The 18,891-nt window shown below is 42.7% G+C and overlaps 1 protein-coding gene across 1 annotated transcript in view; it reads right to left on the reverse strand.

Moving 5' to 3' along the window:
* Nucleotides 1-831: 831 nt before the first annotated feature.
* BORCS5 (BLOC-1 related complex subunit 5) overlaps nt 832-18,891 on the reverse strand; it is a 69,270-nt gene continuing 51,210 nt past the window's right edge. The window contains exons 3-4 of the mRNA XM_086610480.1: nt 18,437-18,594; nt 832-1,108 (exon numbers count right to left, since the gene is read on the reverse strand). Coding sequence (XP_086466606.1) covers nt 878-1,108; nt 18,437-18,594 — 389 coding nt within the window. The 3' untranslated portion in view covers nt 832-877. The remainder of the gene's footprint in view (nt 1,109-18,436; nt 18,595-18,891) is intronic.

Genomic DNA, 18,891 nt, shown 5'->3' on the forward strand with positions numbered 1-18,891 from the left:
CCCTCTAGTAGAAAAAGACAGCACCAAGACAACTGGAGTGTCCCAATTAAAAAAAAAATATAAAGGACACCTTGCGTCCAGCTTTGGGATGCAAAGTGAGCAGTCAGTGCTCCCAGTGCCTGTCAGAATCACTGTGCAAGGTGAAGGACACAAAATGCCACCAGCTGGAGCACGGGGACATTGCCAGGGCAAGGGGGAGATGAACTCTAAGGCTCGCTTACCATTAACAGACATATATGGAACAGTTATTCCTTTACGGCCTCGTAAATTAGTGAGCCCATAAGAACAGGAGCCTCAAGGAGGACGTGCCAAAACCCTGCCATGCAAACCATGGTAATTATGACAATAGGCAGATTTTAATAAGCCAGTTCCTGGCTCCTGCACTTTCACCTATAAAACACAGGTATTTCCAAGGCTAGGGGATCTCCAAAATACCTGCCAGCCATCTAATTGTCTAAACCCCAGTGGCACAAAAATCATGTTAGAGGGTTTGTCAGACCCTGTATCCCTTTGAATTTTTCTAGTTAAAAAAAAAAAATCAGATGAAAGAGAACAACTCCTCTGTAAAGTTCAACCTAGTCACAGCAATGAAACAAATGTCTCGGCACAGGCGGTGGTAGCGGTAAAGGAGACAGCAGGGAAAGAGGAGGGAGATGAAAGAATGGTAAATCATCTTCTTCAGACAACAGGACCAGGATGCTCCTGGATTCCTGGCTGCACAGTTCTGGCAGCTGACGCTGCTGTTCCTCCGATGCCCTGGCCGAGAGTCAGGCAGCACTGCTGTCCGCTTCAAACATCTGCCAGTCTGGCCTGTTGGAAGCGTGTCTGTGCTGAACGCTGGAGCGGGAAGGTGAGGAGAGGGAGCCTGTTGGATCAGCTACGACTTTAGCTCCCGGTCGGGTTTCATGCTGAAGGGTTCCAGCCTCTCGCTCTCCGGCAGCATGCTGTTCAGCCGCTCCATCAGCGGGATCGTCTGGTCGATGCCCATCTGTATACGGCGGAGGATGGCAGACATCTCGTTGACCTTCTGGATCTGCTCCGCATACTTGGCATACTTCTTCTGGCGCTCCTGCATGAAGCTATAAAGAGTTTCCACAGACAGGTCCATCTGTTTAAAAACAAGAAGCAGAGCGAGGCGCATTAGGCCAACTGTTACCGCAGGCCTTTCAGCACACTATCCTTCCTAAAAGCAACGGAGAAGCATGTTAGACACCCCACTGGAGCTACCAGCTAGGTACAAAGGAGCTCCTCTGTAGTACATGACCGGCTTGTCATGAAACGGGATGATTCATAGCTGTACACCAGAGAGAAAACATGACCACCTCAGTTCTACACCCGAACACTGAGTATTTGATCAGAAAATTCTTTACTTACAAGGTAGGCAGCCAACAAGTGCTGCCAGGGATTTCCCAATAAACCATATGCATATCTCCCAAGTTATCCAAACCCTGGGAAATCATGGCCTCCGCCTACACGTATAGTATATTTTCAGTGGAGATTGTTCATTTGCAAGCATTAAGCTCTACCATGCTTGCCAGCACTAATTTCATCGGCTTAGCCAGGTTACTCTGGAACTAAGCCATGACTGCTATTACCATCGTCGTCTGGAAAACTCCTGCCTTGAGAGAGAACCACAATGGATTGCTAGTGTCCCTAATTTCCCCGAACCCTAAAAATAAATGTGTTATGAGTGACCCCAGGAGAGACATTAAGTAAATCAGCCATGCAATTAAACACAGTAAGTACCCAAACATGGCCTGAGCACGATGACAATGACAGGAACCGCAGTGCTATTCCTGCCACGGAGTGACTAAGGTAGCCTTTATAATTCCCAGCCCAACTTTCTCTGCAGCCAGACCTGCGAACTCCAGGCGGGGCTCAGCCAACCGGTGCTGGTACCATACGCACATGAGCCGAGTCAGACGGTTTAAGCTGTTTTTCACATTGTAAGACGTACCATATATTCAGAGAGCTGGGCAACAGATCTGCTCCAAGCCCTCAACTGCACACCTGAAACGTGGTTGCTTCAGCTTGCTGTAGCTGTGCTCGACAACCCCAGTCGCTCCACCACACTGGCTCTTCAAACTGGTATGTCTGAGCAGTGGGTGCACATCCTGCAACCACGCTCTGTCCTCATGGAAAGCAGTCCCCTCGCTTGGGACTTGCGACATGCCCATGGTGGCTGCTGAGTGAAGGGCAGGAGTAGACAGATGATGACCAGTTTTAGCCCACTGCTGCCTCTTACCACTGTTTTTCCAAACCTCTCCCATCTAAGTATCCCCAGAGGAAGGACCTCACTGCTCACAGTGAAGCAGCCCCAGGGAATCACTGTGGAGGACTCCTGCTCTACCAGGAGTCCCCAGTTCAAACAGCATCCCTCGTTTTAACCATGCGACAGAGTCAACCCATTCGGTGGAGGACAGCAATCATACCTGCCGCCAGGGACAGCACAAATTTATCAGCGCACTGCTAAAAAACAAACCCCACTTACCATATCTGACTTACATAGCACTTAATTGCCAAGTATAATCCTGACCTGGCATGCAGTGGTGCGGGGCTGTAGGGGACAGCCTGCAGCAAGGGGAGGATTGGGTGGAAATGGCGCAAAGCTGGAAGGGGCATCCTCCACCGGGGTCCCACCTGACGGAGCACTGCCGTCCCACTGGCAGCAGCAGGGTTTGACACTGGGGGAAAAACTAGGGGAGCTGGGCTTGCTGACAAGGACAAACGTCCTTTTCAAGCCCTGGGGAAGGGGTCAAGATAAAAATAGTTGGACAAGAAAATATTTTATTCAGAAACCTAAGTTACCAACAGCATTGAAAAACAAACACACAAGTTTCCGCTGAACTGTCATGGGGATTAGGAAGCACTTTTTTCTCCCCATCACCTCCATCAGAGCTCGATACAGTACCAATTAACCTTTTATTTCATCTGTACTTTCTAGTGCTCTCAGGCCGAATTCTTCCTCTGTGCCTTCCCGTGAATTCCTCCCTCCACACTTTCAATGCACAGGACAAAATAAAAACCAGCAGAGCAGGAAACTCCAAATAGAGTGGAAACAATTTAAGCCTACACAGGAGATTCTATTAAAACCCTGGCTTAATAATTTAGTAGCTTGGCACCAGCTCTGTAAATTGTAGTGTGTAAAAAACAGACCACCACCAGGTCTGCACAGGATGGAAGTAAATTCAATCCAGTGCCTAAAAACGTCCCACCTAATGAGAGACAGTGGCGTGGAGTGGCAGCCAGTCAGAAACCTGCCAAAAGCCAGCACGTCCCATTAAACTGAGTGGTGCAGGGACCCAGGCAGGAACCTCCCCTGGTGTCGATGTTCTCCTCCATAGGAAGGTTCTCCATGTGGTCTCACAGCACTGTGCAAGAGGCAAAGCTCACATCTACCAAGCTCTGAAACAAAAAAAAAAAAATCAAAAAGGCTACTGTTTCTCTCCACTCCAGTAATTTCCATCTGTTGACTTCTGGGCTCCTTGTGTAAGTATCAGTAATGTCCGCTTACTGGAGGGGAACCTGGGGAGAAGCTGAAGCTGACCTGCAAGAGGAAGAAGAAACGCGGAGCAGCCTTCCAAGCCCTTTGCTACTTTTGGACGCATTCACAATGGCTATAAAAAAAGGCTGCCTCACGAAAAAGAGAAAGGGTGGAAGTGAGCATTTCCTATGGTTTCCCTACACCTAGTGTTCACGTTTGTCTGCTGCAGGAGGCCACGGCAGCTGCACAGCCGGCGTCACGACAAGGAGGACTGAAGTTGAGTAACTGTAAGGAAAGGCCAATTTTTACTCAGACTGAACGTGGTCTTTTTAACCAGGAAAAAAAAAATAAAAATCTACATGTTGACTCCTGTCTATAAATGCCAATGCCTCTTTGCAGCTTTCCTTGAAGCGAGCCTAAATACACACTTACATCCTTCCTGCCTCCGCCCCCTCCGAGCGAGCTCCTCCGGTGCCAGACCTTGTGCTTTTACCTCCCCTGGCACGCAGTCCCGTTCCTCTGGTGCTCAGACAGGGCCGGCAGCTGCAGGACTCAGAGGGTCAGCCCTATTTACCCACCACAGAGACTAAAACTGCCCTGTGGGAATCTGCAATGAACAGGGAACACGCATAAGAATCAGCTTCATTCCCACCTATTTAATTCCATCCAGTAGCAATAAAAAGCATCTGGAGAAGGGGAGCTTAGGCAAACAATCTGCTCCCTCGCCTATAGCCAAGGCAGTCCATGTTTTTCAAGACACCCTCGAGGATCAGATGAGTGGATTTGCCTTCTCTGAGCAGCTCCCATCAACTCCCACCTCCCATACACGAGGCTCTACTGGTCTCTTCTGAAAACACTCGCATCTTGGCCTTCTTGCCCATCGCTAGCTGAGCAGCTCTCTGGGAAGTCCAGCAAGACACCTCAGAGCCTGAAGCTCTTCCCCTGCCCTACGACCATCTGCAAGTGTTTATTTGAGCCATTGTTTCTGCTCTGCTTGCTTTGAGCTTCCTACTATGCCAGGCCACCATGGTTGTGGGCAACTCCCCCACTGGCAGGTCACCACCCTGTATTAATAAGCCATGACAGATGCAGAGCTGCGCTGTCACTAGTCCCTCGATGGCTTCACCACTGAGGCTTCATCATCCTTTAAACATCACCACTGAGTAAGCTATCGTCATCACCAAATTACAGGTACAGAAGAGTTTAGAGAGTCAAAAGACTGGACCTGAAGCCTGTTAAGAAGCAACAAAACAAAAGCAGAGGGCAGAGCCCAACACGCACAGACTCGATCCTAATACTCGTCAAAGCGAGAGGTCTCCTCAAGACCCAGCCTGGTCTCGAGGGAAAAAGGCATGTTCTGAGTGAAGGTGTGAGAGTTCCCAATGCAGATTTTACTTCTTTCAAAAAATAATTCATCCTGTTAAAGCAGCAAACTTGAGGCTGGACATGCCCAGAGTGGAAGATAGGACTTTTTCCCCTTCCTACATCGAAAAGGATGGAAGGGTTTTTTCAGTTTTTCTTTCAGGAGTACAGTATCATAAAAACAGACAAGTCTAAAACTCACCTTCCAGCACGACATACTTTTTTTGTACAGTGACATTCAGAATTTGAGTCTGTTTCTATTTCAAAGCTCATGACTCCTCCGTGCATCATCATCATCAGGACACTAATTTACGCCTCAGCTTCACATTTTAAAGATGAAATGACATCTACTGGGCTTTTTTTTTTTTCTTCAAATAAAAACAGATTCATAATTACTTCCAACAACAGTGCAAGATGGATATTCTCCCACTTAAAAGGGCCCCAGCACAGACCCTCCTGCTACACCATTCACATTGTCAACCCGTACGGGCTCGCAGACTCTCCCCTGCGTTACACAGGCCCATTTTTAACACTACACTGATGAAACACAAAAACAATTGAGGGTACTTTCAGACATCTTGCACACCACAAATTCTTGCATTCATTTTAGAATTCTTCTTGGCCCACACTGCCAAGCAGAATAAAGACATTAATTTAGCCCACAAAAAGACTGAGGTCAGCACTGGACACTGCCCAATTCTTTTCAAGAGACCACACTGAAAACAAACCAGTGCCCTATATAAACCTCTTACCTGGCATGACTTTATAGCAGTTCTGTCATGGGCATGTAAGTGTCCTCAGGTCTTGGAAACAGAGGTCACATCATCTTAGTTCAATGACTGAGACTGAAAATTGCAGCTAGACACATCTTCCCTGGTTGCAGAATACGCAAACGCAATCAGACGTTCATTAAACTTGGATCAAATTCCTAAAGACGCACTGCTGACATTCCTAACAAAACAAATGCATCCCACAAGAGGATGCTCTGTCATTCCCAGCTTCTCCACTCTCTCCTTAAAATGCCAATAAGGCAAGAAGACATCTTGCTTCCTTCCTACTCAGCAACAGCCTTTGAGAGCTCAGCTAGACATCCATTCGCCCTGGGGTCCCTCTGCCCTAATGATTTGCTGTTAGTTCCCATCCCCCATTGCTGCCACTCAAAAAAAACAGCAATTAAGGTGCATCCAGAAAGATCACTTAATCTGCAGTCCAGAAAGTTCACTTGCTGGAATAGTGTTCCCAGCACAAGCGGCCTTTCCTTTCATGTTGTCAGGTGCCTGGCTGGGGTTAAACGAACTCCTTCCTGCAGCTGCACAAAAACCACATCAGAAAGTGACAGGCGGGAACATGACTGCATGGAATATTAGTCACGATGTGCTGGTGTGAAAATACTTTTCAATCAAGGCACTTAAAACTGAAGACAGCTCCTCTTTCTGTACTGCTTAAAAACAAATGTGCTCAATGAACGGGTTTTTTTTCTTCCTCTTCCCCTCTCTCTTTGATAATGTCACGCAAAGTTAGCACAATAGATCGTGATGACTTCCTGATGATGGGAACATCCTCTGTTTCTCTCACTCATCCCACATACTGGTAAGTGATAAACTTACTGGGTAGCATCTTTGCCAGGGGAGAAAACAGAGACCCAGCCGAGGATTCCACGTCCTTCTCTTTGACATCGATCATGAGTACAGCTCTCTTGAGCACCCTTCCTCTGTGCCACTGCCAGGTAAACAATTATCATTTGTGTTTAAGTTTTGCTTATCACATCCAAGAACTACTGCTGTGCCAAAACGTTCCTTTTGTTCCATCTGTAATTCGTCATTGCTGTAAACCATTGCCAAGGGTTATTCTAAGCACTGCACAGATCACAGTCAAGTTAGAGAACGAAGAGTAACCATTTTAGCTAGCTCTAACATTGACTTTTAGTAATATTAACAGGTACAACAGGGCCCGCCCTTACTTCAGAAGATCTAGAGCTAAATCCATACCTGGTCCCTTAGAGCTATAGTAGATACACAGTAGCATAAGACAGGCTGCTGCTCCTGAAACACCAAGATTTAACTATTTTGGGAGGCCTTGGGTTGCACAAAAGAATTCAGAAGAATCAGTAGGTTCATTCTTGAAATTAGCTCTTCCACCTTCCTGCATATGTGTTACTGGACAGGATATGTTTGTCGCTACCCCATGGTCTGATCTCCACAGCCCATGTCTCCCCAGCTCCCACTCAAGCCTTCACTGCTTGAGAGCTACCAGCATCCCTCTGCCAACTGGCAGTCCCCCAAGCTTAAGTTATGACTGCTATCATTAACTGTTGCTAAAAAAAGAGTTCTAAAGCTATGATTAAAACAATACCTACCTCTCGCCCAGCACTAATGAACAAGGAGACACCCAAGCGCTTGAAAAAGCTTCAGAGGTGGGAGAAGATTGAGAGCAAAGCCCAAGGACCAGCAGACATCCGAAATCTGGTGCTGTAGATGCTACAGCCCACTCTCCAGCTTGGATACATCTCGCATCGCAGTCCTGTTCTACTGGACTTTCTTTACTTACGTAACATAACATAGCAAGTTAAAGTAACAGCACGGTTCCACATTACACAAAATCCAATACAACCTCAGGCTGCAAAGCAGCAGTCCCACCCCCCATCTTCAAATTATCTGGATGATCACAGAATCAATTCTGCACAGAAGCTGGGGGGAACAAAACAAGCTTGGTCTTCCCAGTCTCTCTTTCTTCAGTGGTTTGGTCTTCTGTCCCATCAGCTTCCCAGCCTGACCCTCAGCATGATAGTCGTAACAGCAGCAGGACCGCCACGTGAAGTGAAGCACCATCTCTCCTTTTGCACACATTCCTGGATCCTAACTCAGTGATGCTGTGTCAGACTTAAATACACAAGATTCTTGTTGTGGGGAAAGGGGGGGGGGGGGGGGAAATCTGATTTTATCAGTAAGTTTTCTGAAACATCACCAAGAAAAGGTTATAGTAATTTCTAGCTCATTGATTTTAACCAGTACAAAAACTTTTTAGAGCTTTCAGTTGCTGCTTTCATAGAACAATCTACATCCATTTATAAAGTCATATCTGAAATTTAATCAAGACTAAAAAATGTTGTTACATTCAAAGCGTTAGAAATGCTTCCATACCTCTCCTCAATGACAAAGTTTATGAAAAATAAGTAACAAAAAACACACTCGGACAATACATAAATTAACCTGTGTGTACAACATCCTCACAAAAACCTACAACTCCACAGAAATTAATCAGAAACTCCTAACCTGTCTTTAATTAACTGTTCCTAGGGAAAGAAAAATCTGCATCTCTTACAGAGAGATCTGTTACTTAAATGATAACTTGCACAATCTATTTCAGACTATCTAATAATTCTCCTACAAAATACAGCTTTCAATTCCCTCATTTCCTAATTTTACACTGCTGTCATGTTACTCATTTGGAACACTCCTACATCCAGCCAGAGCTTGAGTATTATAGGACAACAGCAGTTGCAAATGTTATTTACCCTTAGGGTTTTATTTTATCATAAATTTCAGTTCTGTACTTCTGTCAGAATGACTAGCTTTAAGCAAATTGGTTTTCCTATCATGAATAAGCTTCAATTTGAAGAGATTACCGCTATCATTAATGAGATGTTTCTCAGAAGAAACCACTGTTCCCATGCCAGAGTGAAAAGGTGCTATTTAAAATAGTCAGGACCATTCCATTTGCAAGCCATCTGATGATACTATTCTCAGCTTCACACGTGGGACCTGATAGCTGTGGATCTTCTTTTCCAGATGTCCTACAGAAGATCTTTCAAAATTTTTCAAAAGGGGATGCTAACTTTTGCCATACTTATTCAGGGTTAGACACACTAGAAGAAAACATTTTCTAAAAGAGAACACTACTTAAGAAGAAAAAGCTCTTAAATCTGTTCTCAGAGAATGTGAAGGAGCCGAGTTTTAACCATTTCCTACAGTTTATGAAGTGGTAAAAAGATTATCTATGACTCCCTTTTTTTTTGTCAGGGGAACTGCAGACAAAAATGGGTTCAAGCACCATGCTACACTTACACAGCAGTCCAACACATCTGGTTGCATGAGACCTACCTCCCATGTGCTGTGCAGATGGCCTTGCATACACGCAAGAAGGCTGAAGCAAGAGATGCGCAGGGACAAAGCCCAGCAATCAGGAATCAGAGATTTCTGCACATCTGATGGCCCAGATGAAGCTTTTGCTCCTTCCCTGACAGCCATAGTTCTCATACGAAATGTTCACATCAACTTCTTCTCACCAGGAAAACTCAAAGGTATGTCAGCTCTAACCATGTTAGCCATTGATAATGTGAAAATTTTTTGAAAGATCTTTTTGAAGCTCTACATCAGTTCTTTATTGTTCAAACAGAATGTGAAATGAGCCAAGTACCTCCCAGTGATGATGAGAAGGGGAGGATCTACTCCCTCATTCCCAGAAGAACTACTTTCAAGACTGACTCTACCATATGTACACAGTGTTTTGAAGCTCAAACGTCCCAGAACTTTTCTGAAGGTCACAACATCTGATAGTAGGTCTTTGGCTTTAGGAAAACCTCAAGGAAATCTTGAGCTCTGCAGATCATTTCCATAGCAAGCTCTTCAGAGGCTATAGACTATTGTTCAAAATATGATAACAAGAGTACATACCACCAACAGCTATTCAGACAAAAGTTCAATTAGCGAGTAGTGGTAATTTAATCCACTCTTAGCATCCATTTTTATTTTTAAGTCACAGCGGCTGCAAGCTTCACAGAAGACTGAGTATTTCTCTTTCCTTGTTCATATCTACGAATGGATCTCTAGAACGAATTCATCAAAAGCAAGAAGGCATTTGAAAATTTAAAGCATGACCTGGCAGGAGAACTTATAATTGAAAAGTAAGTAGTTCATCTTCAGTTTCGATGTAGCTTAAGTCGGGCATAAGCCAGAATTAAATTCTATGGACTGGATGAAGCAAAAGGAAAGGCTATGACCCAAGAATCCTTTCTGACCTTAAAAACTCCTATAAATTCTTTGCCATATACTGCTGTTATGTTGATTTCTTTTACAACAGTTACCTGAGCACCTTTTTCAGCTGAAATTAATCTGATTTGGGATTTTATCTTTTAGATAATTTGCCAGTCCCAGCAATTGCTCTTCCAATACATCACTTTCTTCTGGTAAAAAATAAAATCTTATTTCTTGTCTGCTACACCACAGTTTGGCACAGTTCATACACTTGATTACAGGGTATTCATTCTACTATACCATAATTCAGCATTTTATACAGGCTTCCAGAGGTAGATGACACATCCAGTCAGGAACAACACCCACATAAATTCATTACTAGTAAATGATATGTTTCATACCTCTAGAGCAGTGTTGAAATAATGGCTAATAATGTTCTCATCTAGAAACGTTCATGCCCCGATGGCACAGAAACATTAAGGAAACCCTACCCTTCATAAAAAGCAAGATGGACAGATTACTTGCACTAAAGCTTTGTAACACTTCCAACATGAAGTCATCTCTGCAGATCACATCTGATTGTTATCACAATGCTAATTATAGGGCTGCTAACACAAGGTCAACCCTGCTCCCCCAGCCTACCACCTAGCATCTTTAAGTCATCAGTGCAACTCTGAATATTTGCAAATAATACAGGCTAACCTATCTAAGATGAATGTCAAACTGCCAAACAGCTTTTAACTAACATTCCTGACAAACCTCCTCCCCCCAATTCTCACTTAGGGGTAGAGTTAACACCTTGAAAATTTCAATTGAACACTGAAACAGGAGGTAATCTTTAAGAATGAAAGCCTGAAAAGTGACTTTTCCTATATCAACACAATCCAGCAGGGAAGGAGACCTTTTCAACCTACATTAACCCCAGACTGACTTAGAAAGATAAATCATACCATTTTTGATCTTCATTTGATTAAACTAAACAAGAAGAGCTTTTCCAGTTTCCTCCCAGAGGTTCTGTCCCCCCGACACCCTTACAGCCCTTCTGTTGTACTGTGAACCTGACTTCCTTCAATGTAGTGAGAGCTGAGCATGTTGCATCAGATGAGATCCTCTCACAGCCTTGCGCAATGCGTTATGTTCCTCTTTCTTGTGGGAATACCTTGTGTGATACACTCCAGGCTGATACTTGCTTTCTTGGTATCTCAAATCTGCTTCGCGCCCAAGTTCAGTATCAAGTCTGCTAATTCCAGGATAGGCTTCAATACTACTTGCTCCTATCTGAAGACCTACAATGTTTCGGGGTGGAATAGGTGTTTTGTTTGGTAGTGGTTGGTTGGTTGTTTTTTTTCCACCTGGGGAAACAAAGCTAGAAAAAGAAACCCAATTTCCCAGCTTAAACAGGCTCTGAGAAGAAATTGAATTCTATTCCTTCTGGTACCTGATAATCATAAACTCCATCCTGATGAAAGTGTTAATATAAGGCTTAGGATACTAGACTTCTGATATTCAGTGTCAGCCTCTTAAGCACTTAAGTGCTATAATACCAACCTTTCTGACTGCTAGATGCTTGTTTAAGTTTAATTTTCTAGTCTTCCTTGGAAATCTGGTTAGTGGAAAAGATTCCAGTTTAGATCTTTTCTCAAAAGGCCATAAGAAACCAAAGCAAAAGAGAAGGGAACATGCTAGAGAGAAACTGGTCTTTTTTTTGACACCAAATGAAGCAGTGCATGTTAACACAACAGATTTCAGGCTGTCACAAGTGCAAGAAATCTTTCCTCTTCCGTAACTGCTAGATCACTTCATGAAGTTCATGTACAAGAGAGCACTGTCCATCTGCCTCATGCATACACAGCAAGACACTAATTTTATATATTAAAGTAACAATTGTGAAGCTTTTTCAAAAGGAGTTTCCCATTTTGAAGCTGGCTGGTTAAGACATCACCCCATGACTCGAAAATTTAAGCTACTTATATACACATCAGGCTAAAGAAAAACAAGCAAGATCAACTAGAGGACACGAAGGTAGTTTCCAACTTAACAACCCTGGACATTTATTTCTGCATGATGGTGCCTGTTGAGTTAAGATTCCAGTCTTTTTAAATTACACTTCATCTCAGAAGAGAGAAGCAATAAAGAGCCTGACAGATTGCCACAGACTTCATCAATCCCAACTCCAAGATGCCAAAGACTGCATCTAAGGTACTAATTTTTTTACAGAACACTATGTTCCCTAGCTTTTCTAGCTAGGCATGGCAGTGTGGCATTAAATCCCTTGAAAATACAGGTTGCGTTTCAACTCAGGTTCTTACTCATTTCAGAAATATTGCATTCCCCAGGAATCTAGGCCTCTTTCCCCAGATATGGGGCATTGCTAATTTAAGTCAGTGAACCAAAAGGCTCAAATTTGCTTGCAAGTTAACACGGCCTCATCTAGAAAGTCTTCATATGTTGGTCAAAACTAAACACATCTCCATTTTCACTTTTGCCAGGCTTCGTTTAACGAGCTTACTTTTGATCCTCTGAGCCCCTCCCTTTAATGGGTTGAAAGGTAACTTAGTGGTCTGAGCCACAGGAGCACATGGACCTTGAAACAAAAGGCCTGAAGTCAAAGAAGTACTTTGGACTGGGTGAGGCCATTCATATTTTGCTGACCTAATTCAGTTGAGTCAGAAGGTAAGTCATTCTCAGGGCATGTCTGCAGAAAACAGGTTTCACAAATAGTTTTGGAAACTCAGCTCTGATACCACCTACAGGGAAACCGGAACGGCAACAAACACCTCACTCAGCAGAGTACTAAAACAAACAAAACCAAAGACCAAACAGAAAACACCTCCGCAAAACTTCCCCTTCATTTCAGTCTGTTCTCTGACAGGACACTAGTCAACTGTGACTGGAGCATGGGATGAATCCCAGACACTCCAAATCTTTCCACTCAGAGAGGGATGGAGCTAAGAAGGGTGACCAGTACAGTTCAGTACAAACTATGAGTGGTCATAGCAGGTACATACCCCAAGTCTAATTGCTGCTTTGGTTAATGGGATCCTGCAGTGCATCAACCTAGTCCCCAGCCAGGCAACGTCCTTCCCAGGTTTCTGGCCCAGCAGTCATTCATTCATTCCCAGTGATGGACTTGCTTCCTGTGCTTAGAGAGCTTCTTCCCTTTATCACCACCTCCAACGTGCCTTGTCCTTTTTATTCCCACTGGGGAACGTCAAACCTCTACAAGCTATCCATACCACTGGAAGCCCTCCTGCCTCTGGAACGAGAGGGGTTCAGAGCCACGGGCCCTGCCCATAGCAAACCCATCCTTCCCTCAGGCTGGAACAAAACCATGTTGATGACCTCTGCAGGCCACACTCCTCAGCAGGTTTTCCCACTAGGCGACAGGTCTCTTCCATAAAAGAAATGCTTGATGCCACAGAAACAATGTAGTTGCCATAAAGGTCAAAAAGTCACGAGGCATTCACAAAAAACAAACTGAAATTCCTAAATCCCAAAATTGCTAGGTATGTTTTACTTCACAGAAGTGGTGACATGAATGGCTGAATCACAATTTGTGAGTCTTAAATGCATGGGATGAGCTGAAATGTGCTTGTATATAACGCTTGTATTTAAAGGTGGTTTTTTTTGTTGGTCTGTCAAATGCACTAGGCTTGTTGCTTATATAAAATAATGATTTAACCCCTACCTGTAATTTTACACAGCTAACATGTATTGAGACACATGATGCGGTGTATGCGTGGCTTCAAAAATTATTTACTTGCCAAATACTAAGGGCTGTGTTTCTGGACATCTTAACTACATACTAGAAAAGCCCATTATAATTACTCTTTGCAGCAAGCTGGTAAAGAAAAAAATCCATACGTATCTTATTTTGGAATATTTCTTCAAAATAATGAGCCACTCCCATAGAGGAATTCACAGGTATGAAATAAACCATAAACTAATTTGCTATGCAGCAAACCAATTACTGATATTAATGCCTGCCTGGACAGAAGTTGTTTAACTGTTCCACCAGCACATTTGTTACAAATATAAAAGTAATGTTTGTTATTTGAAAAGGTGTTATTTTTTTCCTGTAGGCATGTGTCAGCTTACACTGAGATATTTTTTATTTCATTTTGTATTGTAAAAAGTGTTCTGTTTTCAAAATTATTGTCAGCCTGGGTTGCCTATGGCAATAAAAGCTACAGATACACTGCATTGATATTTGGGTTTAGGGTAAAGTGTTAGAGCCCTCCTAATAGTCCACTTAATACATTTCAAGCACAGTTAATGTAGGAACTACATTTGCCTTTAAGGGTATATAGGCTACTTTGAGTAGCACATCCCCTTTGCCAACATTGGAATTCTAGTAAGAAATGCTGAAGACCTTTTCTTTCAAAACGTCTTTGAAACGGCCTTAGATGGCTTTCAGCTTCCCTTTTGCCTTCATAGAAAGAAGCTAGGCTTAAGTTTTCAAGTGAGACTAGTAATTTTTGGATACCCAGCTTCAGCTATGAAGAAAGATTTTTTAAGACATTGAAACTAGACAATTTTGGAGGCACACAAAATCATGAGCCCTTTCTGAAGATTTAGCTCTGCTCCCCTGCCTTTACCTATCCTACTTGTTTCCCATTCCTTGTTATTCACCATCCTGTATCAGATGACTTTCCAAATTCTCTCCCTGCCACCCAAGAGAGACATCTTCCAATGATATGGACTTAATGTAAAGCAGCCATCTCCTTGCTTCGTTTGCTTCTTTCCTTGCAGTCATACCTAATATTTAGTGCTGGTCAACATTTGCCTTCAAACTAACCTTAGCGGAAACTCTCCATTTTACAGATCGCAAAACTGAGGCAGACGGTCTTGGTGAAGGGAATGCACACAGGTCTCAAATCCAACAGTAGCTGGAGTTGCTCAAAACTTCAAACTAGTTGTAACACAGACCTATTGCACTGTCATGGCAGAGACGGACGTGGGATACAGCAAGTTAAGACCTCCTGTCTACAGCAAGGCCAATAAACCCGCCACAGAGATAAAGGAAGAACACTGCAGTTGAGCATTTTTTGTCCTCATGCAGATATACACTAAGGAGATTTTCTGTGCAACACCCAAGAATAGGTAGACCAAGATTATTTTTATCCCAGCTTACCGAGCACAGTTCACTCCTGTGATTTTTAGTCTGAAGTATCACATTCTCCGTAAGGCACGCTGTCAACTTTCTCCCCATCATTAAACACACTGATAAAAGCTCCAAGGTGCAGTAAGATCAGTTTAATCTGTTAACTACCTACAATTGCCTTTTTTATCTTAGCATATTATACTACATTAGCTAATGGGTTTTAAAAATGTGCCTTTTCCCAGCGTACATGTATAACAAGCTCACATGGGTCAAACATACCATCAGTAGACAGACTAGATCCTGTTCCCATCTGAACAGAATGCCCCAGAAGTCAATAATGTGGTGATTGATCCAATAAGCTAAACATTTCATCCTACAAAATACCAAAGAGTAGAAAAATTACTCAGAAAATGCTACACACAGGCTTTTTTCTTGAAAACTGTCAAATTTTGTGAGATGCCATAACCCTAGATTAACACAAATATTCTGTTGTTTTTCAAACTGATAAGGAGAAAAAATTGAAAAGAATCCTAAATATTTCAGTGGTCCTGGAATTAATGCAGTATTGCAACAGATGGTGAGTCAGCTGCCAAAAATTAATATGAAACATAATATTTAATGCATAGCAGTTATTCTTCCCTAAAAAGATGCAAGCACATCCTTTTTTTTTTGGCAGTGAAGATAAAACCTGTTGTGATAAAAATCAATCCCTTCCAAAATCAACAGTTAGGGTACAAGTAAGTGTAACTGCTGAAGACAGGCCATGGAGTCAACTACCTTCAATCACATCTTCAATTCTTTCCCCTTCGAGGAAACGCTTAGGTAAATGTATTTGAGATATAAATGTATATGAGAACAGCCACAGCAACCTGGAAGTCACATAAGTTCTACGTTTAGGAGCAGATACGGATCCAGCCAACACACTGCAAAGAAACTCTGGCTAAACTGGGAATTGGGATGGAGAGCAAAGCTAGACTGTGTTGGTCCCCAAAGTAAGGGAACACACAGATGGAGTCTACTTAGATCTGCAGTAACTACTGGCATGCAAGGTTTTTGTTTTCCTTAGCTTATTCTCTTTCCTAGTAAGAACCATTTTAATTCAGATAGTGTGCCAATTTACAAACCACCACAGTCAATTACGAGTTATCGAGGACCAATAAATGTACAGCAGTACTTTTGAGTCTTGCCAGAAACCAGGAAACTTTTTTTCTGGCCACAAAGACAATGAGCAAGATATTTGCCCTCGGACATTTTGTCAAGGAAAGACTAAAAAAATCCCAGCTGCAGGCAGTATGACTGTAGCATATTACACAGTAGGACTATGACTACAGTGAGTACAGTCAGTGACTGAAAAGCAGGTATACGTCAGAAAAACAGCAGGAATTGGGGACTGAAGCTCACCAACATTCTGTAGGAAAGTTAAAAGGATCAATCACTTGGTAAGACTGTTATCAGAAGAAAAACACTTCAAAATGCTTCCAGTGTGAGAGGAAAACTGAAATAGTGGCTACTAAAACGAGGATAAAAAGAATTTACTGTCCACCTCAGGCACACGTTATGATTTTCAAAACACATTTCATTTTCTCTTTCATTTTTACTCCTTACCAAGGGTCAAAGCTTTGTCTACACAGTAAAACTAAATCATTGCTGACAAATGGGTGCAGCCAAACACGATTTCCTTTGTCTACACTTGTAAGGAGAGACATACCCTGCTCTAGTTCAGCTGCACCCCTTGTTGTCAACAACTGTCAACAGCAGTTCAATTTAGTGCACCAAGGAGAGCCCAAACAATTTGGAAAGAATGATTTAAGCTGAGTGAGTCCCACCCGGCTCCTCCAGAACACACACGCAGAACAGCCAATGCAAGAAAAACATTTAAAAATTATTAGGAAAATGAACAGTAAAAACCCACCAGATTTGGCAAAGGGATTGAAAGCATCTGAAGTTACTTAAGTGTTGTGACCAAAAAAAAACCCCCAAAAAAAACAAACCACAAAAAACCCAAACACAGCCCAACTGACTTGTCAGTTGCCCAACTTAAGAGAGTCGTCTACGTTTCCTTCATTTTGTCAGAGAGAAGCCTGTGATAAAGAAGCTAGTGACAGTATCAGTATCATCATTTTACTTATTTTACATGAAAAAAAATTGTAAGCCTTAAGAATTGGAAGAAAACATCACCATAGCTAATTTGAAAGGCAGTCTACCATTTGTCCTATAGAAGGTTAATCCAACGAATGCATGTTGCATTGGTGAAGTCTACCATGACTTTAAATCATGTCAATATTCCCTCTCACACTTTAACAGCCAAAAGAATTACAATCTGCTTGGATTAATGCAGTACACTGTCATTAGGCTGGCAATTAAATCCCCTTTCTGAGATTGTGTGATCTGAGTCACCAACATCTGCAAATATCTTTACATCTTGTGTAATAGCTGGCCTCAGATCTTGATACACCAAAGTAAAAAGCCTTTTTAATGGCTCCCACGTTATTTTGGACTTAAAACTTCATGATGACAGCAGCTTCTCAAAACAGACCATGAATTACATTTATTATCCAGTTTGTCATGTGGGATTTTCTTAACTCTAAGCCAACAGAGCAACAACGAATCAAGGTCATTGTTTATATTGCATGAATAAAAATTAACCACCTGTTCCAAAACTTTTCTTTTGACATTGAAATGTATTTGATCCCACAGACTTTTGATATATGCAGCATTCACCAGTTCTTCTACACACCTGGGAATATGTAAGAAAACACTCTCCAACAGCATGTCGTCTCATGCCAGGCTGTCTTGACTTTAAAAAAAAAAAAAAAAAAAATCTATCAGCCATCCTAATGCTTCCAACATCAGTAGTTACACACAATAAAGAAAATCCAATTGCAGGATGCTCACCCCAGGAATTAATTTCCTCCCCATGAGTATCATTGAATATTTAAGCAGATCAGTGATTTTCAGATGATGGTTTAGTGGTAAAAACAGCAGCACGGGAAGATCTTTTTGCCATACAGATCAGAGAAGAGACAGCAAGTTACAGGCTTTGAAAACAAAGTCTAGCTCTACAAATCCACTGAAGAAACAAAGAAATACTACCTTCTCCAACCACAGATGTTAGGATAACCATTTCTTTCATTAAATTAGAGCTTAACCATGATGCATAATAAAATGTTGAGCATACAGATCTAAACAAAGAATGTTACCTTTAAAACTCCGGTCATCTTTTACTTCTTCAATAGCTACTTGCAGTACTTGCCATACCAGAGGAACACCCACTGTTTACAGCCAGGAATCACAGAGTTTAACCAATAAGCACAACACCAACCACAATCAAAGCCAGGAAACTTTGCTTGAAGCGCACACTCACAAAGTTTCTTTACAGGGTTCACTTTGAAGTGGACTGCTGCAAGTGACCCAAGGCCATCTCCAGCAAGCACCTGCGTTCACAGCACAAGATGGCCACACGGATGTCCCCGAGCCCTTCCCCGCCAGAAGCGGGCACGCTGCGAGCCGTACCTCTTTGATCCGTTTCACCAGCGCATTCTGATCAAAGGCAACCGCTTCTGCACACTGGTGAAGATGATCTTGGTACCGGAGACACAGCTGCAGCACCTGCTGGGGGTCCAGCTTTTCCAGTTTGGTGTTGGTCGGAGAGGTCTGTCCACTGAGGAGTCCTACAAGGCAAGAGAAGGACCAGAGCTCATCTGACTGTTCATACAACTAAGTTCAACTGCAAGCCAAGAGGCAGCAGGACAAACCCAGAAGAAAAGCTTTATATGGGGTAAATAAAAACTAATTCAGGAGCTTAGACTACTGAAAGGACTTTAGTAATGTAATAGTCCAGTGAAGGCTAAAAGTAGGAAGGGCATGGACTGAAGATTTATGGATGTTTAGGATTTATGGCAGTGCAAAGAGCAGTTTGCCATACAGCTCAGCCCCGCTCAACAGAATTTAAACACAGACTCTACCTG

The sequence above is a fragment of the Tauraco erythrolophus genome, chromosome 4, assembly GCF_009769465.1.
Source record: "Tauraco erythrolophus isolate bTauEry1 chromosome 4, bTauEry1.pri, whole genome shotgun sequence".
In the NCBI taxonomy this organism is placed as follows: Eukaryota; Metazoa; Chordata; class Aves; order Musophagiformes; family Musophagidae; genus Tauraco; species Tauraco erythrolophus.